This window comes from Marmota monax, unplaced genomic scaffold (assembly GCF_021218885.2).
Source record: "Marmota monax isolate L192 unplaced genomic scaffold, Marmota_monax_Labrador192_F-V1.1 WCK01_AAM20220418_F8-fsc00160, whole genome shotgun sequence".
In the NCBI taxonomy this organism is placed as follows: domain Eukaryota; kingdom Metazoa; phylum Chordata; class Mammalia; order Rodentia; family Sciuridae; genus Marmota; species Marmota monax.
Genome location: NW_026694183.1, coordinates 2,968,568 through 2,991,624, shown reverse-complemented (window position 1 = coordinate 2,991,624; position 23,057 = coordinate 2,968,568). Strand labels below are relative to the sequence as shown.

At 49.7% G+C, this 23,057-nt stretch overlaps 3 protein-coding genes and 1 non-coding gene across 6 annotated transcripts; all 4 read left to right on the top strand.

Annotated features, from left to right (window-relative positions):
- The first annotated feature begins 518 nt into the window (after positions 1-518).
- Positions 519-9,655, top strand: Dhdh (dihydrodiol dehydrogenase). The gene is made up of 7 exons (XM_046466298.2): positions 519-679; positions 1,068-1,179; positions 1,952-2,115; positions 5,029-5,281; positions 6,959-7,083; positions 9,118-9,265; positions 9,510-9,655. Exons 1-7 carry the CDS (start codon positions 590-592, stop codon positions 9,617-9,619), a joined length of 1,002 nt encoding a protein of 333 aa, XP_046322254.1. The 5' UTR covers positions 519-589; the 3' UTR covers positions 9,620-9,655.
- A 2,338-nt stretch (positions 9,656-11,993) lies between these two features.
- LOC124107997 (U6 spliceosomal RNA) lies at positions 11,994-12,100 on the top strand. The gene has a single exon (XR_006856575.1). It is a non-coding gene; the product is annotated as a U6 spliceosomal RNA (small nuclear RNA).
- Positions 12,101-13,092: 992 nt separating this feature from the next.
- On the top strand, positions 13,093-18,607 carry Bax (BCL2 associated X, apoptosis regulator). Of its 3 annotated transcripts, XM_046466299.2 has the most exons (7): positions 13,093-13,241; positions 13,822-13,873; positions 13,958-14,104; positions 14,458-14,593; positions 17,727-17,831; positions 17,927-18,070; positions 18,337-18,607. In XM_046466299.2, exons 1-7 carry the CDS (start codon positions 13,208-13,210, stop codon positions 18,439-18,441), a joined length of 723 nt encoding a protein of 240 aa, XP_046322255.1. In that variant the 5' UTR covers positions 13,093-13,207; the 3' UTR covers positions 18,442-18,607. The 3 variants fall into 3 exon arrangements, with proteins under 3 accessions (XP_046322255.1, XP_046322257.1, XP_046322258.1); XM_046466301.2 differs by lacking the exon at positions 13,822-13,873 and having other exon boundaries at positions 13,109-13,241; XM_046466302.1 differs by lacking the exon at positions 17,927-18,070 and having other exon boundaries at positions 13,109-13,241.
- Positions 18,608-21,302: 2,695 nt separating this feature from the next.
- On the top strand, positions 21,303-22,850 carry Ftl (ferritin light chain). Its single transcript, XM_046466270.2, has 4 exons — positions 21,303-21,625; positions 21,803-21,949; positions 22,275-22,400; positions 22,534-22,850. Exons 1-4 carry the CDS (start codon positions 21,524-21,526, stop codon positions 22,684-22,686), a joined length of 528 nt encoding a protein of 175 aa, XP_046322226.1. The 5' UTR covers positions 21,303-21,523; the 3' UTR covers positions 22,687-22,850.
- The last annotated feature ends 207 nt before the right edge of the window (positions 22,851-23,057 follow it).

Below are 23,057 nucleotides of genomic sequence, written 5' to 3'. Positions count from 1 at the left end.
GCTTTCTGGGCTCTCTGGGTCTGTTTGTCCCCGAGACTGTGAACCGGAGGCAACAGTTCCCAGGTCTGTGGTGAGAAATTAGGATGAGGAAGGAAAGCAATGCCGGCGGCCTGCCTACGGAGGGCTCTCCAGATCTAGAAATCACTATTCCTCTTCTCTCTCTCTCTCTCTCTCTCTCTCTCTCTCTCTCTCTCTCTCTCTCTCTCTCTCTCTCCAGCCGTGGAACGCTTGGGTCGCATCCCCAGCTCCGCGCGCACAAACACACAAAAGCAGTAAAGGAGGCAAGGTCGCGACAAAGTCCAGAGCGCATTAAAGTCCAGAGGCATTAAAGTCCAGAGCGCAATAAAGTCCAGAGCGCAAGACTTTGAAGCGGCAATTTGGACACAGAACATAAAGCGCTCTTCCAATGGGACGCTAGATCCAAATGCCCAGCCCTTTCGCTTTGGGACTTGAGGCCAATGAGAAGCCGCGTTGGAGCTAAGGGGGAGGTCGGCAGAGACTCGCCCCCTGGTGGGCGGAGCCTCCGTCCTTCAACACCCGCGGGAGCCGCCCGCAGCCCCCAGGATTGCGCGACCCGGAGAGGTGAAGGATGGCGCTCCGTTGGGGCATTGTGTCCGCCGGCCTTATTTCCAACGACTTCACGACCACGCTGTGCGCACTGCCTCGCTCCGAGCACCAGGTCTGCCTCCCCGCGGAGTCCTGGGAAAGAGGCGACGAGGAAGGGCGGACTCCAGGGGCTGAGAGGGGAGGAAGGATCCTAGGTTTCTGAGTTCCCAAGGCGTCAACTCCCGCTGCTCATCTGCTGGCTCCTTCTCCACCTCTGTCTTGTGACCCCCCCCCCCCAGGTGCTTGAGGTTTGGGAGGGTCTTGATCTGAAATACCGCTAAGAGAAGCTACTGTTTTCCCAAGAGCTCTCTTTCCCAGGACCCAAGGGTCCAGCCCCCGTCACATCCTTCCCCACGACTGCATCTCTTGGAGGAAGTCATCTCTCCCAACCCGGCGTTTCCTCTGTCACCCGTCTTCCTCGCCTCTTCCACCCCTGCAGTCTGACCCTGGCACCCTTCCAGGTGGTGGCGGTGGCTGCCCGCGACCTGAGCCGGGCGAAAGAGTTTGCACTGAAACATGACATCCCCAAGGCCTATGGCTCCTATGAAGAATTGGCGAAGGACCCGAATGTGGGTGAGTGGCGAAAGCTTAAATAGACTCTACGAGTCACGCACCTGCAGTCCCAGCTCCTCAGAAGGCTGAGGCAGAAGAATTGCTTGATCCCAGGAGTTTGAGATCAGCCTGGGCCGGACCCCCATCTCTTCAAAATAAAAAGGTGGCGGGAGCGGGGGGCAGAGGAGCAGGACCCTGTGATCAGGGTGTCCAATGTTCTGGATCAAAAGGCGAGATCTCATAGTGGATGCAGCCTGGCTCTGGAGTCAGGTTGCCAGAATTCTCGTTTTTCCGGTTAGGCTTACCTTTCTCAGTTTACGCAGTTAGAAATCGAGCAAAATTAATAATATCTACCTCCTGCTGGCGTGCTGAGGACGCAGCAATTTCTTTTTTTTTTTTTTCTTTGTTTCTTTTTTTTCCACCTTCTTTCTTTCTTTTTTGATACTGGGGATTGAACTAGGGCACTTACCACTGAGCCACATTCCCAGCCCATTTTTGTATTTTATTTAGAGACAGGGTCTCACTGAGTTGCCTAGCGCCTCGCTAAGTTATTGAGGCTGGCTTTGAACTCGCGATTTCTTACCATCATTTCAGAAGGCTGAAAATAGATTGCTGGTAGAGAATGGTTAGAGGCGACAGCATTTGTTTAGTTGCTTCCTAATGGGAGACAACGATGAGAGTCCACTTTGTTCCTGGGACCTCCGGTGGGACCTCTAAATTGTGGGAGGGCCCCTCAGGGATGGAGTGGGCAGGGCTGCTGACCTCTTAAACGAGATCCTTCCTTTCACCCTAGAAGTGGCCTATATTGGCACCCAGCATCCCCAGCACAAGGCCGCGGTGTTGCTGTGCCTGAGAGCCGGCAAAGCGGTCCTGTGCGAGAAGCCCATGGGTGTGAATGCCGAGGAAGTTCGGGAGATGGTGGCGGAGGCCCGCTCACGGGGCCTGTTCCTGATGGAGGTGAGGGTGGAGGGGCCCTGTCAACATCTGATAGGGGCTGCTTGCTGACGCTAGACATGTCTGTGGTTGAAAGTAGGCATTTTTGGAAGAACACAGGAAAGAGTTTGCCAACAGTCAAGACGGTCACAAAAATGGAGCCAGGTCAGTGCGTTTACCAGGTTGTAGTTTAATCTACTAGCAACATCTATCCCTGGGAGAGCCACAGCTTCCGGCCCTTAGCAAATATGGCAGGACTTGCTTAGATTGTGTGAATCATTTTTCAGTCTTTCAAAAAGGGTTTAGTTTTGGTGGATTTCCAGGGATCAAGGTGAGATGGGCTCCAGTCTGGAGCAGTGGGTTCCTCCTCCAGACTGGAGCCCAGGAGGGAAAAGAACTGGGTAGTTGACTCCTGGGCCTTGACCCCACTCCTTCCTTTCCTGTGCCCTGCCATTTCCCTTCTGTCATTCTGTCATTGCTTTGCTCTTATTAGATTTATCTATCCAAAGGGTCCAAGAGAGTGCCAGGAATTAAGATGGTTGCTAAGTGGCAGTGGGCAGTACCAGCAGTGCCATATAGCACCCAGAAGTTGTTTCAGTGCTGGGGAGTATTATGGTTCCTAACAACACCAAATCTGTAGTTACTGTGTGATCTAAAGCAAAGGATGACCTGAGAGCCTCAATTTTCTCTTGTCAATGCAATGGACACAATGTTAACCACCTAGCAGGAATGCTGGGAGGGTTTATAATGCAAAGCATGTATAGGATATCTTTCCTATAAAATGCTCCAAATGAATGGGAACCGCCATTGGGCAGTGGACAACCATAGAAGGGTACTGAGCAGGGAGGGGTAAGACAGAGTCAGCTCTTAGAGAAGAAAAGATCCCTCTGGGTCTGTCACCAAGTTAGTGGATTCTTGTGCTTTCCGTAAGAAGAATCAGAGGAGGGCACAACTAGGATAGGAACAAAGCTCTTTATTCTTTTTTTTTTTTAAAGAGAGAGAGAGAGAATTTTTTTTTTTTTTAATTTTTTAAATACTTATTTATTAGTTTTCGGCAGACACAACATCTTTGTTTGTATGTGGTGCTGAGGATCGAACCCAAGCAGCACGCATGCCAGGTGAGCGCGCTACCGCTTGAGCCACATCCCCAGCCCGCTCTTTATTCTTTAAAAAAAAATATTATAATAATAAATAATATTTATTTAAAATTTTCGTCGGACTGGGGATTGATCCCAGGGGTGCTCTACCACTGAGCCACACACCCAGCCCCTTTTATTTTATATATATTTTTAAAATATTTTTTTAGTTGTAAATGAACACAATATCTTTTTATTTTTATGTGGTGCTGAGGATGGAACCCAGTGCCTCACATGTGCGAGGCAAGTGCTCTGCCACTGAGCCACAGCCACAGCCCTTATTTTATATTTTGAGACAGGGTCTTGCTAAGTTGCTGAGACTGCCTCAAATTTGCAATCCTCCTGCCTCAGCCTCCCGAGTCACTAGTATTGAAGGCGTGCACCACCGTGCGTGGCATGGGCCCTGGTCTCTTGACGTCACGGCAGGTGGAGGCAGGGTTTTTATGGCAGCACGCTCTTCTTTGCCAAGCTTCTTCACGCTGCCCATGTCTCATTACCACCTTCAATCGCCATCTTGGGGTGTGATTTTCATTATGCTGCTGAAGTAAAAGTGACTGTAGGTGACGTTAGTGACTGTTCTATGCATGTGTTTGCCCCTTACCACCTGGAATTTGCCCCTTGTCATCTGGAAGAGTCCCTGACATTATGTTCAGAACAGGGCAGACTGTTGTCCTGTCTCAGTGGGTTTGATTTTAGTGATCTGTCTTTCTTGGCTAGGCCTCTTGGTGTCACTGATGACTGCGTGGTCTCAGAAGGCGGAACTGACTTCCCATTCTCTATTTCCTGATGCTGTTATCCACAGGCTTGAAGACTGGTGCACTTCTTAACTCCTAATTTTCTGGTGTCTGTTAACCCCTTAAGCTGGATCTAATCTGGCTGTCTCCATCTCTCCTGAGAGAATTTCCTTCCTTAAGTTTAAGGGGTCCTGTTTTTTAAGGGGGTGGGGCCCTGGCTGCCTCGGGGCCATATGGAGGGTGAACCAGCATCAGGGACAGACTGAGTATATTTATTAGTTTGCTGGGGCTGTCATACCCAACTACCATGAACGAGGTTGTTTAAACAACAGAAATGTATTTCTCACAATTCCAGAGGCCAAAAGTCTGAGATCAAAGTTTAGGCAGGATCAGTTTCTTCCCAGGTCTCTGTCCTTGGCCTACAGATGGCAGCTTCTCCTGTCTTCACATGGTCTTCCTTCTGTGTATATCTGTCTTCATTTCCTCTTCTCGTAAGGACACCCGTCATATTGATTATGATCCACCCTAATGACTTCATGTTAATGTAGATATCACTCTAAAAACCCAGAGGTTTGTGCTTCCACAGTCCCAGCTACACAGGAGGCTGAGGTGGGAGGATGGCTTGAGGCCAGGAGTCTGAGACCAGTCTGAGCAATACAGGGAGGCCCCATCTCAAAAACAACAAACAAGGGGTGGAGATATAGCTCAGTTGGTAGAGTGTTTGCCTTGCATGCACAAGGCCCTGAGTTCGATCCCCAGCACCACAAAAACAAACAAACTCTATCCCCAATATACAATCCATCTCAGAGGTTCTGGGGAGTTGAGAATTCAATACATGAACAGGGCAAGGGACACAATTCCACAGGGATGATGGTCCCAGAGAGGAAGAACAAGGACAGACAGAGGCAGGTTTGGAGGGAAGGGATCCCTATTTTGGAGTCTGGGAGCAGTGGGTTCCTCCTCCAGACTGGAGCCCAGGAGGGAAAAGAACTGGGTAGTCGACTCCTGGGCCTTGACCCCACTCCTTCCTTTCCTGTGCCCTGCCATTTCCCTTCTGTCATCTGCAGGCCATCTGGACCCGTTTTTTTCCTGCCACAGAAGCTCTGAGGTCTGTTTTGGCTCAGGGAACTGTAGGGGACCTTCGAGTGGTTCGGATAGAATTCGGGGAAAACCTCATCCAAATACCCAGGTCCACAGACTGGGCCCAGGCAGGTGGCGGGTTGCTGGACCTCGGAATCTACTGCTCCCAGTTCATTTCCATGGTCTTCGGGGGGCAGAAGCCAGAGAAGATTTCAGCAGTCGGAAAGCTCCATGAAACAGGTATTGTCCACGCTAGACTCCTTGATGGTGGGCGGTGGGAGTGAACCTTTCTCCCTGCAGTCCCCAGCGGGGAACAAGTCTCCCAGGCCATGAGAATCATCTGGATGACCTTCCTATGTGTAGTCAGGGAAAATCAGTGTTGAGAAGCAGGTGAGCTCTGTACTGGGGACTTTACTGTGTGATTTTGGACAAGTGCCTCAATGTCTCTGAGTCTTAATTATTTGACTGGTAAAGTGTCAATCATAGGGTTATTGTGGAAATTGATGAAGTAACTGTTGCAGCAAATGGTCAGCAGTTAAGAAATATAAACCACGGGCCAGATGTGGTAGCACCCACCTGTAAAGACAACAGCTCAGGACGGTGAGGCGGGAGGATCCCAAGTTCAAGACCAGCCTCAGCAACTTAGTGAGATTCTGTTTCAAAATAAAAAATAAAGGGCTGGAATTGTAGCTAAGTGTTAGAGCACTTGCCTAGCACATGTGAGGCACTGGGTTCAATCCTGAGCACCACATAAAAATTAAAAAATGAAATAAAGGTATGTGTCTCTATAACTAAAAAAAAATTTTTAAATAATCAAAAAAATAAAAAGTACTGGAATATATCTCAGTGGTAAAGTGCCCCTGGGTTCAATCCCCAGTACTAAAAAGAAGGAAAGAAGAAATATAAATGGTGATTATTTTTTGAAGTTGTCTAAGCAAGTCCTTGCTGCAAAAAGAACTGCTCCAAAACAGTGACTTCCAATAGCAATCACTGAATGAAAGAACAAACAAGAAATAGGGAAAACACACAAACAGAATAAAAATAATTTCAGGGCCAGAGATGTAGCTCAGTGGCAAAGTGCTTGTTGGCATGCATTGGGCCCTGAGTTCAATCCCCAATACAGAAGAAAAAAAAAAAATTTAGCCAGGTGGTGGTGGTCCACACTTCTAATCCAAGCTACTCTTGAGGCCAAGGCAGGAGGATTGCCAGTTGGAAGCCAGCCTGGAATCTTAGTGAATGCTGTCTCAAGATAGAATTAGAACTGGGGTTGTGACTCAGTGGTAAAGAGCTCGACCACCACATGTGAGGCACTGGGTTCCATCCTCAGCACCACATAAAAATAAATAAATAAAATAAAGGTACTGTAGAAAAAAAAATAGAATTAAAGCTCTTTGTGGTGGTGCATGCCTGTAATCCCAGTGGCTCAGGAGGCAGAGGCAGGAAGATCGAAAGTTTGAAACCAGCCTTAGCAACTTAGTGAGGCCCTACACAACATAGTGAGATCCGTTCTCAAAATAAAAAAATAAAAAGGGCTGGAGATGTAGTTAAGCACCTCTGAATTCAATCCCTGGTACCAAAAACAAAACAAAGAAACCCACAACCCTTCCCAAGCCCTTGAATGTACCTCCTCAGTTCTTCCCTCCCTCCCCCAGCCATAAATGATCACTACTCTACTTTCTAGATCTTCAGATTTGCCAACTGGGGACATATCTTGTGAATGGAATCACACGACATGTGAATTTTGTGTCTGGTTCTTTCAGCATAGTATTTTTGAAGGTCATCTATATTTTCATACTTCATTCTTGTTCACTGCTGAATAAGAAGCAAGGTCTCTGGGCCAAGTTTCCACGAGCAGAATCGGAGGCCCATGCAGTCTTACCCCCCCCCCCCCCACTCAGCCCTGTGACTTCTTTCCAGGTGTGGACGACACTGTCTCAGTGCTACTTCAGTACCCAGGAGGGGTCCATGGCAGCTTCACCTGTAGCATCAGCACAGATCTCTCCAACGTGGCCTCCGTGAACGGTACCAAGGGCATGGCCCAGGTGAGGTCCAACAGGCCTGAGCACTGGCAATTGGGCCCTCAGGACGGGAAGGGCAACTGGGGAACTGGAGTTGAACCAGCCATTTTTCACCGCGTTTCTAAGGAACACATCCTCCTTGACAACCAAGCCAAAGGATGGGGTTTGAGCCAATCAGGTCTTTCCAGAGGTGAACCTATTGGAGGGTCAAGTGTTCTTAGTCCTAAGAACCCAGGGCCTGACACATGCTAAGCAAGAGCTCTACCACTGAGCCACACCCAGCTCCAAAAATCACTTTGTTTTAGGTACTGGGGGTTGAACCCAGGGCACTTTTTCACGGAGCTATATCCCCAGTTTGGTTTGTTTTTGAGACAGGGTCTCAACCCCAGCCCTTTTTGTTTCTCTCACTAAAGAGAGACCCTGCTGGGCTGGGTTGTGGCTTAGTGGCAGAGTGTTTGCCTTGAACAAGTGAGGCACTGGGTTCAATCCTCAGCACCACATAAAAATAAGTAATTAAAATAAAGGTATCGTGTCCATCTACAATTAAAAGAATATTTTTAAAAAAAAAGAGAGAGAGGGGCTGGGGATGTGGCTTAAGTGGTAGCGTGCTCGCCTAGCATGCATGAGGCACTGGGTTCGATTCTCAGCACCACATAAAAACAAAATAAAGATATTATGTCCACCTAAAACTAAAAAATAAATATTAAAAGAGAGAGAGAGAGACCCTGCAGAGATCAGTCTTGAACTTGGCAGTCCTCCTGCTTCAGCCTCCCTAGTTGCTGGTATTACAGTGTTGTGCCACCACACCCAGCAAGAAACCAGTTCTTATCAACCATATTTAGAGGATAGTCGATTGGAATTGCTTCCAGGGCAGGATCTGGGTGTTTTCAAAGGTCAACTTCACTGGGTTTCCTTGCAGAAAAATCTCCTATTCTTGGGCTGGGGATGTGTGTGTGTGGTAGAGTGCTTACCTAGCTTGCTGGAGGCCCTGTGTTGAAGCCCTAGCACTGGGAAGAGAGGAAGGGAGAGAGGGGAGGAGGGAGGAAGGAAGATAAGGTGGGAAAGGGAGGAAGGGAAAGGAAAGGGGAGGAAGAGAAAGGAAAAGACATCCCATTTGTAGAAGCCAGACCAGAACTTGACCCTTGTCCTGTGTTTCTGAGGGGCCTCAACCACGCCTCTGTATTTTCATTTTGGGCTAGAAACGGGTTGGAAACCATTTAACTTCCCAGGGCTCTGAAGTTAAAAAAAAAAAAAAAAAAGGAGATCTCTTGGTCAATGAGAAGGTGCTGGATGGTCTGACCACCCTTTCTGCTAAGGGGATTCACAAAGATATGAAGATAAGCCATCTTCACTGGGCCTAAGTGTTACCCGCTGTTTACCAGTGTCGAGTCCTTGCTTCCCCAATGCTGAAGCATAACACCAGAGAAGCACAGCGAGGCAAGTGGAAAGTAGAAGCTTTATTAAGGACAGCAAAAAAGACTTCTCCCCTGTGGCATGCATTTCTGTCCTTTGTTCTGTTATCGTGCAGTGTTGAAATGTAGGTGGGAAGGCCCAAAAGGTGTGGGACAAAAGGGCTGGAGGAGTAATCTGGGCAGGAAGGGCCTGGGGCGGCTTTTGATTAGCACCTCCTTGTTTGCTGGGAGCTGCTTCATTAACATTTCCTTAGGATGGGCTCTTGGCCTTGGGAACATTAACATTTCGATTTCCCCAAGTGCTGCTCTGTTTTCCTGGGCTCCATTCTCTATAATGGCCTCCATTTTGTTTATCCTACTAGATGTTAGACCCCATTTACCTAACTATACTACCTATCTTTAAATCTGGCTTCATAAGGAGCACCTGTCCGCAAGCACAGAAGTTTGTTGTTGGGGAGACAACAAGATTCTAGTGTGACAGTGGCACCCCTAAGGAACAAACCTCTGGCAACCAGGAAAGGGGGACATGCCCTCAGTCACCAGGGCCCTTAGGGAGGCCCCCGAGCCTCACCTGGCATGCTCTAGGGTGAAAGTCCCTAGAAGCCCAGTTGGAGAGGATGGCAAGCCATTTTCTATCTTCCCCCAGGTTTTCCCATCCTGGTGCCCAACAAAGTTGGTGGTGAATGATGAGCATAAGGAGTTCCCGCTGCCCCAAGTCCCAAAGAAGTATAATTTTAAAAATGGGTCAGGCATGAGGTACGAGGCCATTCACGTCCGCGAGTGCCTGCGCAAAGGTAAGAATGCAGAGGCCACCGCAGGGGTCAGGCCTGGAAGGGGTTAGGCCCTCTCCACCCACCTTCTGATGCTCTAGTGGCCGGTTTGGAACTACATTTCCCAGGATGCCCCGGGGCACCCACCTATCTAAACCATGCCTGTGCCTTGGGGATTCTGGGAATGATCATTTTTTGTTTTTGTTTTTGTTTTCTTTTTGGTTGTGGTGTTTGACTTGGAGGGTCCCTAACTGCCTTCTCTCCTCAGGCCTCAAGGAAAGTCCTGTCATTCCTCTGGCAGAAAGTGAGCTGCTGGCTGAGATCCTCCAGGAGGTGAGGAAGATCATTGGAGTCACCTTCTCCCAAGACGAACGCTGATTCCTGTCCTGAGTAAATAAATAGTTTCCGTGGAAATCTTGGATCTTGGCAGTGTTTTGGCAGGAACTGGAGAGCTCACCAGCAAAGGTCACTAGAGTGCAATTTCGTGGAATGATGTGAGCTGGGGGAGGAAGGCGAGGTCAAGGCCACGTTTCTCACAAGCTTCTGGGGCAGATACTCTCATGGCCTCTCTGGAGTTTGGCCTTCACTCCTTTGGAGGGATTTTTTTTTTTTTTTTTTTTTTTTTTTTAACAAAACAACTTGATTTTTCACACCAGAAATAATTCTCTTTCTGGGCCCCTAAAAGCTTTTGTTCTTCCTGCTCTTCCTGCCTGTAATTGCATGTCCTCAAATTCATTTGTATGAATCAGGCTGTTCATTTTTTAAAAAATATTTTTGGTTGTAGGTGGACACAATACCCTTATTTTATTCACTTATTTATATGTGATGCTGAGGATCCAACCCAGTGCCTCACAAGTGCTAGGCAAGAGCTCCACCACTGAGCCACAACCCCAGCCTAGGCTGTTCTTTTTTTGGTACCAGGGATTGAACTCAGGGGTACTGAGCTATATATATCCCCAGCCCCATTTTATATTTTATTTAGAGACAGAGTCTTCAATGAGTTGCTTAGTGCCTCGATTTTGCTGAGGTTGGCTTTGATCCTCCTGCCTCAACCTCCCAAGCCACTGGGATTACAGGCTTGCACCACCATGCCCGGCCAGGCTGTTCATTTTTAAAGTATCAGAAAAACAACTCAGGGTGGTCAGGAGGGAAGATGGGATGCTTGGTAACTAAACCTTCAGGACAGTCTGGCATTAGGCCGGACTTGTCTTTCTTCATCTCCTCACCTTCCTGAGTGTTGGTTTACTGTCTGAGATGCTGGGTAAGTGTAGGTATGAGGGTAGGAGCCAGTGACCTCTACAAGGGGACAGGGTGTGAATAGCAAGGTCCATAACTACACTGTCCTCCAGCTTCTTTCTTTCTTTGCCCATCAGTAAAAGAGAGATACTAGTACTAACTAAATTCTGGTGGGGAGTCTGTTGATTGGCATCTTATTTCATCTGGGCTGCTCTAAAACAAAATACAGAAAATTTCCAACTTACAATGATTCAACTTATGATCTTTCAAATTTATGATGGTGCAAAAGTGATATACATTCATAGATACTGAATGTTTTTTTAATTTTACAATTGGAATTTTTCCTGAATGGGTGATAGGCGGTCCAATCCTCTCAAAGGGATGAGGCAGTGACAATAAGCTACACTGCCAGTCAATCCTGAGGAAAAGAGAAGAAAAAAGAGTGAGGGGTTGTGGCACACACTGTAACCCCAGCGACTCAGGAAGCTGAGGCAGGAGGATCACAAGTTTGAGGCCAGCCTTGGCAGCTTGGTGGGACCCTGTCTCAAAATACAAAAAGGAAAAGGGGACGGGGAGAGGGGGCTAGGGTCGTAGTTCTGTGGTAGAGCGCTTGCCGCGCATGCATGAGGTCCTGGGTTCGATCCTCAGCACCAAAATAAATAAATAAATAAAAATAAAGATATTGTGTCCATCTATAACTGAAAAAAGTATTTAAGTAAAAAGAATAAAAAGGGCAGGGGTGTTAAATGGTTAAAGTGCCCTTCAATATCCAGTACCCCCCACCCCCCCCAAAAAAAAAAAAAAGGCTTGAGGAAGACCTTTGCTTTGAGGACACAGCAACTAGGTGCCTTTCTTTTCTTTTTTGGTACTGGGGATTGGACCTAGGGGTGCTTCACCACTGAGCCACATCCCCAGCCATTGGCCTCAAACTTTGATCCTCCTGCTGGGATTATAGGAAGGTGCCAATATGTCTGGCAAGGTGCCATCTTTGAAGCAGCGAGGGAGCCCTCATCAGACAATAAATCTACTTGCACTTTGACCTTGGACTTCCCAGCCTCCAGAATTATGAGCAATAAATTTATGCTGTGTATAAATTACCCTGGTTAAGATACAGATGCTACTCGGCTTACAATGGGTTTCCAATTTGATAAAATCCTCATAAATTGAAAATATTGTAAGTCAAACACACTGAACTTGACATGATCCTCAGGACTGTTAAAAAAAGAGGGGCTGGGGTTGTGGCTCAGTGGTAGAGCACTCGCCTAGCATGTGTGAGGCCCTGGGTTCAAGCCTCAGCACCACATAAAGATAAATAAAGGTATTGTGTCCATCTACAACTAAAAAATACTTAAAAAAAAAAAAGAAGGGTTGGGGCTGGGGTTGTAGCTCAGTGGTAAAGCGCTTGCCTAGCACATGTGAGGCATGGGTTCAATCTTCATCACATAAAAATAAATAAATAAAATGGAGGTATCGTATCCATCTACAACTCAAAAAATATTAAAAAAAAAAAAGACAGGTACTTGCTCTGGCAGCACATATACTAAAATTGGAACAATATGGAGAAGATTAACATGGCCCCTGCGCAAGGATGACACGTAAATTCATGAAGCGTTTCATATTTAAACTTGTTTGTTTGGTGTACACACACACAGTCACATCAAAGATGCCTTTAATCCCAACTACTCTAAAGGCTGAGTAAGGAGGACCAAGAGTTCAAGGGCAGCTTGGGTAAGTTAGTCAGACCCTATCTCAAAAAAAAAAAAATATGTATATATATATATATATATACACACACACACACACACACACACACACTGGGGATGTAGCTCAGTGGCAGAGTGTCCCTGGGTTCAATCCACAGTGTCACAAGCACACACATACAATATACCTAATTTATTAAATATCACATCCTAGCCACATAGCACACTGTATATTGTTTCCTCTCTTCTTTTTTTAAGTTTTTTGGTTCTGAGGGTTAAGTCTGTGCTCTAGGCAATGTCTAACTTCTTAGTAGCAGTGAGTACAGTCCCTTGTGTAACCCCCTTTTTGTGTGAGTGCACCAGGCCTACTGATAGTTCTTTGAAGGCATGAGTGAGGGGGTGTTCCTTTCACGGTTCAGTTATAACAGACAATGACTTTGGTCCTCCCTGGACTTTTTCCTCTCTCTTACTCACTTGTTCACTTTGATGAAGAAGCCAGCTGCCAGGTTGTGAGCTACCTATGCAGAGACCCAGGGGCATGGACTGAGGGCAGGTCGGATCTTCCCATACCCCGAGATCTGTTATCATCGTTCAGTTTTTGCCACTTTTTGAACTTCATATTCCTTTAATTTTCACAGAAGACGTAAGGACTCGCAGGACTTCAGTCATTTCAACTTCTGCCAGGATGCACGCTACTCCGGCCTCTGAACCTTGGCACTTGCTGTTCTGTGGTGCGGGGGGCGCAAACTCTCCCCGCAACTTCTGAAAACCGTGCCTGAATGAACCAACGCAGGCAGCGGTGGCGAGTGGAGTGGTACCACGGCCAGCTCTTAATGGGCGGTGCCGACGAGCCACGTGACACAGGCCACGCCCCACACATGTCGTCACGTGACCAGCACCCTGCGGGGCAGCGGCCATTTTGCGGGGCGGCCACGTGAAGGACGCACGTTCATCGGGCAGCTCACGTGACTACAGCGCGCTGCAGCCGCCCGGGCGGACCCGGCGAGAGGCGGCGGCGGCGGTGGCGGTGATGGACGGGTCCGGGGAGCAGCCCAGAGGAGGCGGTGAGGCGGCATGCAGGCTGGGGAGGAGGGCGAGTCCCATTGCCGGCTGGCCAGGGATCCTGCCGCCGGCCTGGGGCCAGGCGATCTCCTAGCACTCGGGGACACAAACTCCCGGATCGGGCGCTGCCAGCCTCCAGCCCCCTCCCTCCTCGGAGCTTCCCGGCTAGCTGGCCTCCGCGCCCCGATCTCTTCCTTCCTGGCGCTCTCGGATCCCCCAAACCCTGCGGATCCTAGAACCCAAGCCCCCCGGGCAGGCCCGGGCTTGTCGCGGGCACCACTTCCTGCCTCTGGCCCGCCGGGAGGGACGGGTCTCACTTCTGCCCCCTCAGGCTAGGGGTCTGGATGCCCTGAGTGTTCCCCCAGCCTCCTCTCCCGGAAGAATGTAGGACACAGGCCCAGGGTCCCTACTTATTTCTCTTTGAGAGACTCACTTGCTGGTCTCCCAGTCACTTTATCTGCCAGGAACCCAGGAGTCCAGGGCCCTCAGGTCTGCCCTCCCTCAGGGACCGTGAGCCATCCCAGTGTCCTGATCCCCTAGGACCCAAGAGTCCAGGCACCTCTTCCCTCCTTTTTCCTCTAGGGCCCACCAGCTCTGAGCAGATCATGAAGACAGGGGCCCTTTTGCTTCAGGGGTGAGTTTGAGGTCTGATTATTGTGGAGCAGATTTGAAGAGTGACACCCCATTCTGATTCTGCACTCCCTCCATTTTCATATAGTTTCATCCAGGATCGAGCAGGACGGATGGGGGGGGACACGTCAGAGCTGGCCTTGGAGCAGGTGCCCCAGGATGCTTCCACCAAGAAGCTGAGCGAGTGTCTGAAGCGCATCGGTGATGAACTAGACAGTAACATGGAGCTTCAGAGGTGTGACTCCTGGGGACCCAGAGTTGAGCTAAGGGTCTCCCCCTGTTGCGTAACCTAGGAATCACAGCCCCATACCCTTGTTTCCCCCATAGGAACTAAGAGTCCCCGCTGCACCACTTAACTCAGACATTCCCTGCCATTCACTCCATCTTGAAAGCTTCCTTCAGGGAATCATTTTTCCTTCCTTCCTGTATGTTCCATCTTGTTCCGTCCCTAGCCCCCATGTGCCTGTGCTTTCCATTTCAGACTGGCTGGAGTCTCAGTTTACTTGCCTTCAGTATGTGGTGGATGCTGTAACTTCTACCCTCTGCCAGATCCTGCCTCCCCAGCATCCGTACTCCTCTTTCCTGCAGGATGATTGCAGCTGTGGACACAGACTCCCCCCGAGAGGTCTTTTTCCGAGTGGCAGCTGATATGTTTGCTGACGGCAACTTCAACTGGGGCCGGGTTGTCGCCCTTTTCTACTTTGCCAGCAAACTGGTGCTCAAGGTGGGCAGCTGCACGGCAGTGAGTCCAGGAATGCTCGCCTCAGATTTGAGGACCTGGGAACCATGGGGTCAACCCCTGCCATGGCCCAGTGACCATAGAGGGAAAGGAGAGAGATGAATGTGACTTGAGAGTACCTTTTATTCATTCAAGAAAAATGCATTATGCCTACTGTATGCTGGGCCTGTACTCAGCCCCCAGCCACAGCCCTGAACAAAGTAAGCTGGGTCCCTGCTTTCATGGAGCTCAGGTTGTATACTTTGAGGAAAGTAGCCAGGAAAGACCTTCAAGAGCAGGTGTCATTGAAGCCAATGTGGGAATGACAAAAAGGATGCTTTGATATATAAAGATCAGGGAGAAGACGCATCTGATAGAAGAAACAATAAGCAAAGGCCCTGAGGTAGGACCAAGCCTGGTATGTTGAATGTAGCAAGGAGGCCACTGCTATTAGAATAGTGAGGTGGGAGCGAGGGTGGATTTGGGCAGGTGCAGATTGTGTGCAGTCTTGTGGGCTACTGTAAACAACTTTACTCTGAATGACAAAGGAGTGATCGGTTTTAAATAAGGCAGTGAGAAAACCTGATTCATAAATTTAAGAGGTTATCCTAAGCAAGTATAGCAAAAATGTTAATTGTAAAATCTAGGTTGCTGCCATCTGGCTGCTCACTCTGAAATTCTTTTAATTTTTTTCTATGAAGAGTCTCATAATACAATATATATATATATATATATATATATATATATATATATTTTTTTTTTTTTTTTTTTTTTTAAGAGAGAGATTTTTCAGTTTTCGGCAGAGACAACATCTTTGTTTGTATGTGGTGCTGAGGATCGAACCCGGGCCGCACACATGCCAGGCGAGCGTGCTACCGCTTGAGCCACATCCCTAGCCCCTCATAATAAAATATTGGCAGGAGGAGCCCAGTGAATTATCCTGGCCATTGTGGGTCAAAAAAGGAATTAAGGCCGGGTATATGGCACACTCCTGTGATCCCAGAGACTCCAGTGGCTGAGGCAGGAGGATCACAAGTATGAGACCAACCTCAGCAACTTAGTAAGACCGTTCTTAAAATAAAAAACAAAAAGTGCTGGGGATGAAGCTTAGTGGTAGAGTTCCTGGGTTCTCTCCCCGGTACTGGGGTGGGGAGGGAAAGGAATAGGAATTATGGTGGATGGAGTATAGCCCAGTGGTAGAGAGATTGCTTAGCATGTGTGAGGTTCAATTCCCTGCACCTCAAAAAATGAAAAAAAAAAAAAAAAAGACTTATAAGGTATAAAGGCCAAGGCAGGGGCACTGGTAGGTGGTACCTGTGATGGTACCCTGAAGATGACTGCCCTAGCCCTAGGTGTGTGTTTGCTGTGGAGCTGGGAAAGTGTATTTCATGATGCTTTTTTTTTTTTTTTTGGTACTGGGGACTGAACCCAGGCGTGCTCTACCACTGAGCCACATCTCCAGCCCCATTTATTTATGTTTGTTTATTTATTTGTTTAGAGACAGATTCTTGCTAAGTTGCTTAGGGCCTTGCTAAATTGCTGAGACTGGCTTTGAACTTGTGGTCCTCCTGCCTCAGCCTCCCAAGCTGCTGAGATTACAGATTTTGCATCCTTGAACCAAATAGTTTCTCTATTTCAAAAGAATTTCTCTATTCTCAACTTAGGATCTATGTATAGTGCAGGTCTCAGATTTTCCCATTTGTAGATTAGATATAATATATACCTTGGCTGTTTATGATATGGCTCATGCGTTCGTTCTAAAGCTAGTGGTCAGTGAGGCACAGAAAAGCCAAAAAGTATTAGTACTGGGGACGGAACCCAGGCCTTGATGTGTTTTCACACATGGAGAATCACACAGTATCACTCAGCTACATCCCCAGTCCCTTGATGTGTTTTCAAGATCCAGCTGATGGGCACCGAATACTGGAAATGAAGGGGACAGCAGTTAGTATCATACTGGGCTGCATTGGGAGCTGGGGACAACAGGAGAGAAGCAGCCAGATAAAGGCTGGGAAGGGTCTGGATGGAGCCAGGTGGGTGGTGGGTGGGAAGGGGTTCTGACCTGGTCTGAAAAAGCTCTCAGGAAGTGACATTTGGCCTAAGTTTTTCTTTTTTAATACTTTATTAATTTTAAAAAATGTATATTGATGCATTATAATTATACATATCAATGGGATTTGTTATATAGTCATATGCATACAACATAATTTAGTCCATTTCATTCCCAGCTGCCTCCCTTTTTCCTCCCTCCTCCCTGCCTGCTGAGTTTTGAGGGGTGAGAATTCACTGGTTGAGCCTGGTTTAGTCAGAAAGATCAGCATGTGCAAGGGTCCTGAAATGGAAGAGTTTGATGCAAGTGAAAATGGACCACCTGGCCAGCGCAGTGGTGCACGCCTGTAACCCAGAAGCCTGGGAGGCTGAGGCAGGAAGATTGCGAGTTCAAAGCCATCTTCAGCAAAACCGAGGATCTAAGCAACTGAGTGAGACCCTGTCTCTAAATAAAATACAAAATAGGGCTAGGGATGAGGCTCAGTGGTCAAGTGTCCCTGAGTTCAATCCCCAGTACCAAAAAAAAAAAATTGCTGCCGATGCAGCTATGCGGTAGAGTGCTGCCCGCGTGCCTGAGATGTACAAGATCCTGGGTTCAATCCCCAGTACCAAAAAATATAAGTAAATAAAATGGAAGGAAGCTAATGGTCAGTGAGGCACAGAAAAGCCAAAAAGTGGAATGAGATCAAGTTAGACCCTTCACACAGGGATTTGTGGGCTTAGCTGTGTCTTTCAGTCTTTATCCTGAGGGCACTGGGGAGCCACAGAGGGTTCATGAGCAGGATAGTTGACAGTGATATAATCTAGTTCACAATTGATGAAACTGACTTTATGGGAGAAGAGGCTGCCAGGGTAGACAGAGAATTGAGAAAGAAGGCTTGGGAGCCTGGGGATGTGGTTCAAGCGGTAGCATGCTCGCCTGGCATGTGTGCGGCCCGGATTTGATTCTCAGCACCACAAACAAACAAAGATGTTGTGTCCGCTGAAAAACTAAAAAATAAATATTAAAATTTTCTCTCTCTTTAAAAAAAGAAAAGAAAGAAGGCTTGGGGACAGGGCTAGTCCCTAACACCCACCCTACTCTCTGCAGGCCCTGTGTACCAAGGTGCCAGAGTTGATCAGAACCATCATGGGCTGGACGCTGGACTTCCTCCGAGAGCGGCTACTGGGCTGGATTCAAGATCAGGGTGGTTGGGTGAGACACCTATCAACACCTCCCTCCTCTGGGACCTTTAGGCCCTCCTGAGGGCCTGCCCCAGGGTACTCCTTCCCTTCCCCTTTTCACATCAGGTCTGGTCAAGAACATTTTACGGTAGATCAGTCCAGTTCTTCTGGAACCCGCTGACCACTCTGTGGCCCGTAACTGGATTCTTGCTTTCGTGCCTTCCCATTGCTCTGGAGTCCCTCAAGTTCACTGATGATCCTTTGACCAAGGTCTTTAATACCCACCGTCCATCTTTTTTTCTTTAGTTGTATATGGACACAATGACTTTTATTTATTTATTTTTATGTGGTGCTGAGGATTGAACCCAGTGCCTCACACGTGCCAGGCAAGGGCTCTACCGCTGAGCCCTAGCCCCAGCCCCCATTTTAGGCTCTTGTCCCCACTCATACCCTCTGTTCTTAGTCTCCCTGATGGCCCACATGCTGGTCCAGAGGTTGACCTTGCTGAGTTCCTGAAGCGATGTCTCTGTCTCCAGGATGGCCTCCTCTCCTACTTTGGGACCCCCACGTGGCAGACAGTGACCATCTTTGTGGCCGGAGTGCTCACCGCCTCACTCACCATCTGGAAGAAGATGGGTTGAGGCCACCAGCTGCCTTGGACTGTCTTTTCTGCATAAATTATAGCATTTTGGGGGGAGGAATGGGGATTGGGGGATGTAGGCATTTTTCTTACTTTTGTAATTATTGGGAGGGGTGGGGAAAGTGGCCTGGTGGAGGTGGGGGACAATAAACTTCCTTCAGGCCACACTTTGGTGTCTACATCACTGGCCCAGCAGCCTTCCTGGCTGGCATCAGGGTGCAGGCTGCCTAACAGCCTGGCCTCCTTAGCCCTCTAGCCACTGTCCTGGAGGTGTCTGTGCCGGGACTTGCATGTTCTCCACTCTCCTCTTTCTCTGGGGGTGCCCAGTGCTATCTGGATTAGGGATGAGTCAGTCCCCCAGTTCCTGTTGTGTAGGAGCCTGAAGTCCTAAGAGGAACCAAAGCTGCCCCATGATTCTGCCTGTGGCCACCCAGGGTGAAATATGTGCTGACAGACCAGTGCTGGTCAAGGTCTGAGCACAAGGGGGCCTTCCTCCTGGCCTGAGGTTTCACAACTGGGAGCCCAGGAAGTTACCAGTTTACTGAAGTGGAGAATAGGGTGGAAGGGACAAAGGACCGGAGGACTCTGGGGCATTGTGGGAAAGCTACTGGAGGTTGGGAGACAGATGGGGGTTTAAGGGAGAAACCCAGACCTCTAAAGCATGGCTGTGGAGGTGCACGGGACTGGGATGTGGCTGACTGAGGCTGAGGCAGCAGAGCCTGGGGCTGGCCCAGTGACTCCCTGGGCCCTCCTGGTCCTCAACTTCCAGGTAGCACACAAGTTGGACCCTCACTTGGGGTTTGGTGGTGCACACCTATGATCCCAGCAACTCAGGAGGCTGTGGTAGGAGGATTGTAAGTTTGAGGCCAGCCTCAGTAACTTGCGAGAGCCACTATCTCAAGAACTGGGAATGTAGCTCAGTGGTAGAGTGCCCCTGGGCAATCCCCAGTATGGCCATCGAATAATAACAGCAGAGGCACTGGGGAGTAAGGAGAGAGTGGGACCCACCCTAGGGAGTCAGTATTCTGCCTCTCTGGGTCTTTGTCTCCCCACCCCAAGATCTCCTGAACCCCAAGTTTTCTTTCTCCCAGCACCTTTGTTTCAGCCCTTTTCCACCTGGAGGCCCCTTGCAGGTGTCACGCCTGGGCCTGCCTGAGGCTAAAGGTCATCAGGCTGAGGTCTGAATGCGGTCAATGAGTAACCAGCAATCAAGCTGGCGCCCTGGGCACTGACTCTCCCCATAGACACCAAGTCAGGGGAAAGATATGAGGGAAGACAGCCACCAACCAGAGAGACAGGACAAGGTAACCACAAGCAGGATCCCCAGGAAAGAGCATCAAGAGAACAGAAAATAAGACCTGGAGACAGTGCACAGGTTTCCATCAGTGTGGGGTAGGAGGCCGGACGTGGTTCTGCCAGGCCTTTCCGTGAGGGTCGCAAGCACAAGGCCTGAACCAGCGGAGGGGATGAGGTCAGCGAGCTGCCCCGCCCCGTGCGCCGCGGAGCCCCTTCCCGTGCTGAGCTCAGCATGACTCAGCACTGCTCTCGCCTGGCCACCCGCCCAGACGCCCCTTGAGGACCGATACCTTCCTGGCCCCCATATCTGGGGATCCCAGTGTCAGCTCCCCTGCTTGGGCTGCTTCTACTGCCTCAGGACTGCAAAGCAGGCCCTGAGCGCTCACCCACGCGCCAAGTGGCTTCAGCTCCCAGGGCTCCTGCATTATGGTCAAGTTCTCTACTCCAAGATCAGGGTCCTGGTATGAACCAGTCCTATCAACATGGACCGGGCACACTTCAAAAAGTATGTTTGACCAAAGATAGACACCCTGTCTGTAGGTCCTCAGACCTTGTTCCTGCAGGACCCAGGGCTGTGCTTTGTGACTGAAGGAGCAGGTGTCAGGGAAGACTCTTGGACAACTTCAGAGACACTGCTCCAGGGCAACGAATGCTCGGAGCCTCTGGAGTTCCCTGTAGAAGAGTCCCCAAGGAAAGCCAGTCCCAGAGAGAGTCCCCCCCAAAGAGCAAGTCATTTCCTTCCTCTCCATATCTCTAATCCCAATAAGATACTGCGCCCAGGAAACAGCTCCAAGAGGCCCAGTCTACTCAGGACTCCAAAGGGCTGGCCAGCCTTCCACGTGTTGCTCCACCTTTTCAAAACGCCCGTTAGGATTCCAGAAACACACACACACACACACACGCACACGCACACGCACACGACCCCCACAAAACAAAAACAAAAAAACCTGCCCTTCCCATCTTGCAGATCACTTAAAGGGCTTAAAGTCCCCTGGAGGGCTTGGTAGCAACACCCACTTCTATCATGAATGCGACCCTCCCAGTGAAAATCCAAGGGTTCCAGGTACTTCCCACCCCATTTCTCAGAGATCCCCAGGGTCCCCAAAATACCACCTCACTGCCTCCCAAACTTGGAGACCCTTTGTTGTGCAGAGCAAACCCCAGGCAACTGGAGGTACCCTGGTACCTCTGAGGTACCCCCTCTTCAGGACACCAGAAAGAACCACTTTCTTAGAAACAACCTTAGAAGCCGACTTGTTTCTTAAGACACCCCAAGACTTCAGTCATCACTTCATTAATCTCCCTCTTTCCTGAAAGACCCTCTGAAGCCCTTTATTTCCCAGGATCCCTTCCACCAATCCCTCCCCACCCCAACCCCCGATTTCACAACAGCCAGGCGCTCCAGGCGCGTGACTTCCCCACCCCCGGGCGGGGGCTTAAACTCCTATCTGCTTGTCATTGGTCAGGCCCGGCCTTCAGGCCCCGCCTCCCGCCCGCGCAGATTGGCTGACCTCCCGCCCTAAACGCCCCACCTCCCGGGGCCAGCGCACTATAAAGCAAGCCGCCCTGCCCGCAACCTCAACCAACGAGCCTGGAGGTCCCACGGATCTGCTTCTTGCTTCAACAGTGTTTGGACGGAACAGAGCCGGGGACTCCCTTTTCTTCCAGCTTCCAACCGCCTTCCAATCTGATCTCCATTTGCAATCTCCGGGACCATCTGTTCGCCCAGGACCTGCTTCCAGGACCAGCCAACTCTGTTTTTTGTGGTTAGCTCCTTCTTGACGACCATGACCTCCCAGATTCGTCAGAATTATTCCACCGAGGTGGAGGCTGCCGTCAACCGCCTGGTTAATTTGCATTTGCGCGCCTCCTACACCTACCTCTCTCTGGTAAGGGGTCTCTGGTGAGGGGACCCGGGGCGCCATGGGCCCAAGTTTCCCCAACTGCGCACCTCTGGCCTCTGCGCATGCGCCAGCCTTCTTTGTTCAGCTGGAACTCGGAGGGCGGAGTCCGCACGGCTGGTGTCGCCTCGTGGCGACCCTAGCTTTCTCCATGTCTTCCCGCAGGGCTACTATTTCGATCGTGACGATGTGGCTCTGGAGGGCGTGGGCCACTTCTTCCGCGAGTTGGCTGAGGAAAAGCGCGAGGCCTCCGAGCGTCTCCTCAAGATGCAAAACCAGCGCGGCGGCCGCGCCCTCTTCCAGGACGTGCAGGTAAATACTGCGTGTGGAGAGCGGACTACAACTCCCTGGAGGCCGTGCGCGCCCTTTGAGGGGTTGTGGGGGCTTATGGGAGATCGAGTTGGGTCTTGTGCGGGTTTATTGTCGAGGACCCGGAGGCGCGGAGAACTCCCCCAGACGCCACGGTACCGGCCGCTTGGGGTCTAGGTCCAGGTTTTGGGGACCTGTAGCTGTTAGAAACGGGGGGGTGATGAATGCAAAGCTCTGTGGGCCAGATCCCTGATCCTCGACAACTGCTGGGAGTTGTAGTGGGGGTGAGGGATGGGTGGCCAATCTGAAATGTTTGTCTTCTCTTCAGAAACCTTCTCAAGATGAGTGGGGCAACACCCTGGACGCCATGGAAGCTGCCTTGGCTCTGGAGAAGAACCTGAACCAAGCCATTTTGGATCTTCATGCCTTGGGTTCTACCCGCACAGACCCACATGTAAGTACTCCCCTGTCTTTTGCCTGGGCAAATAACTCCCAAGCCTCCTTCCCACATCTGCCTTTGTTAGCAGAGGCAGCTCTCCCTCTTCTCCAGAAATTGGACTTCTAAGTTCTCCTGTCCTCTCTCTTAGCTCTGTGACTTTCTGGAGAACCACTTCCTTGATGAGGAGGTGAAGCTCATCAAGAAGATGGGGGACCACCTGACTAACCTCCACCGTCTGGCAGGCCCCCAGGCTGGCCTGGGGGAGTATCTCTTCGAAAGACTCACCCTCAAGCATGACTAGAGGCCCTGGAGTACAGTGGCCTTTGATGGGGCTCCTTTGCATCTCCTGGCATCAGGGCTTTGGCCTGAGCCTCTCCCTCTAACCCCTAGGCAGCTTTTTAACCACCGTGGAGCCCCTCCCAAGCCTTGGACCAAATAAAAATTAAAGCTTTTTCCAGCATCTGATGGTTTTGTGTGTGTTTGTTCTTATCTATTCTGAGGCAGGATTCCATTTGTTGGGTATGTTGCAGTCAAGGCTTCTCAGTTTGTCTGGCTCAATGTTAACTGCTCCTGCCAGACGGTGAAGCCAGCCTCCAAGGAGTCTTAACATACAGACCTGGGGTTGGTAGCTGGAAGCAGACACTGCTAGAACTCCGCCACCTGACCATGTGT

Bases quoted from the DNA above. Each gene is read 5' to 3' on its own strand.
- Dhdh (XM_046466298.2), top strand. From the start codon at position 590: ATGGCGCTCCGTTGGGGCATTGTGTCCGCCGGCCTTATTTCCAACGAC. The intron at 680-1,067 runs GTCTGCCTCCCC...GCACCCTTCCAG, and splicing joins TGCCTCGCTCCGAGCACCAG to GTGGTGGCGGTGGCTGCCCG. The intron at 1,180-1,951 runs GTGAGTGGCGAA...CTTTCACCCTAG, and splicing joins GGCGAAGGACCCGAATGTGG to AAGTGGCCTATATTGGCACC.
- Bax (XM_046466299.2), top strand. From the start codon at position 13,208: ATGGACGGGTCCGGGGAGCAGCCCAGAGGAGGCG. The intron at 13,242-13,821 runs GTGAGGCGGCAT...TTTTTCCTCTAG, and splicing joins GGAGCAGCCCAGAGGAGGCG to GGCCCACCAGCTCTGAGCAG. The intron at 13,874-13,957 runs GTGAGTTTGAGG...ATTTTCATATAG, and splicing joins GGGGCCCTTTTGCTTCAGGG to TTTCATCCAGGATCGAGCAG.
- Ftl (XM_046466270.2), top strand. From the start codon at position 21,524: ATGACCTCCCAGATTCGTCAGAATTATTCCACCGAGGTGGAGGCTGCC. The intron at 21,950-22,274 runs GTAAATACTGCG...TCTTCTCTTCAG, and splicing joins CCCTCTTCCAGGACGTGCAG to AAACCTTCTCAAGATGAGTG. The intron at 22,401-22,533 runs GTAAGTACTCCC...CCTCTCTCTTAG, and splicing joins CTACCCGCACAGACCCACAT to CTCTGTGACTTTCTGGAGAA.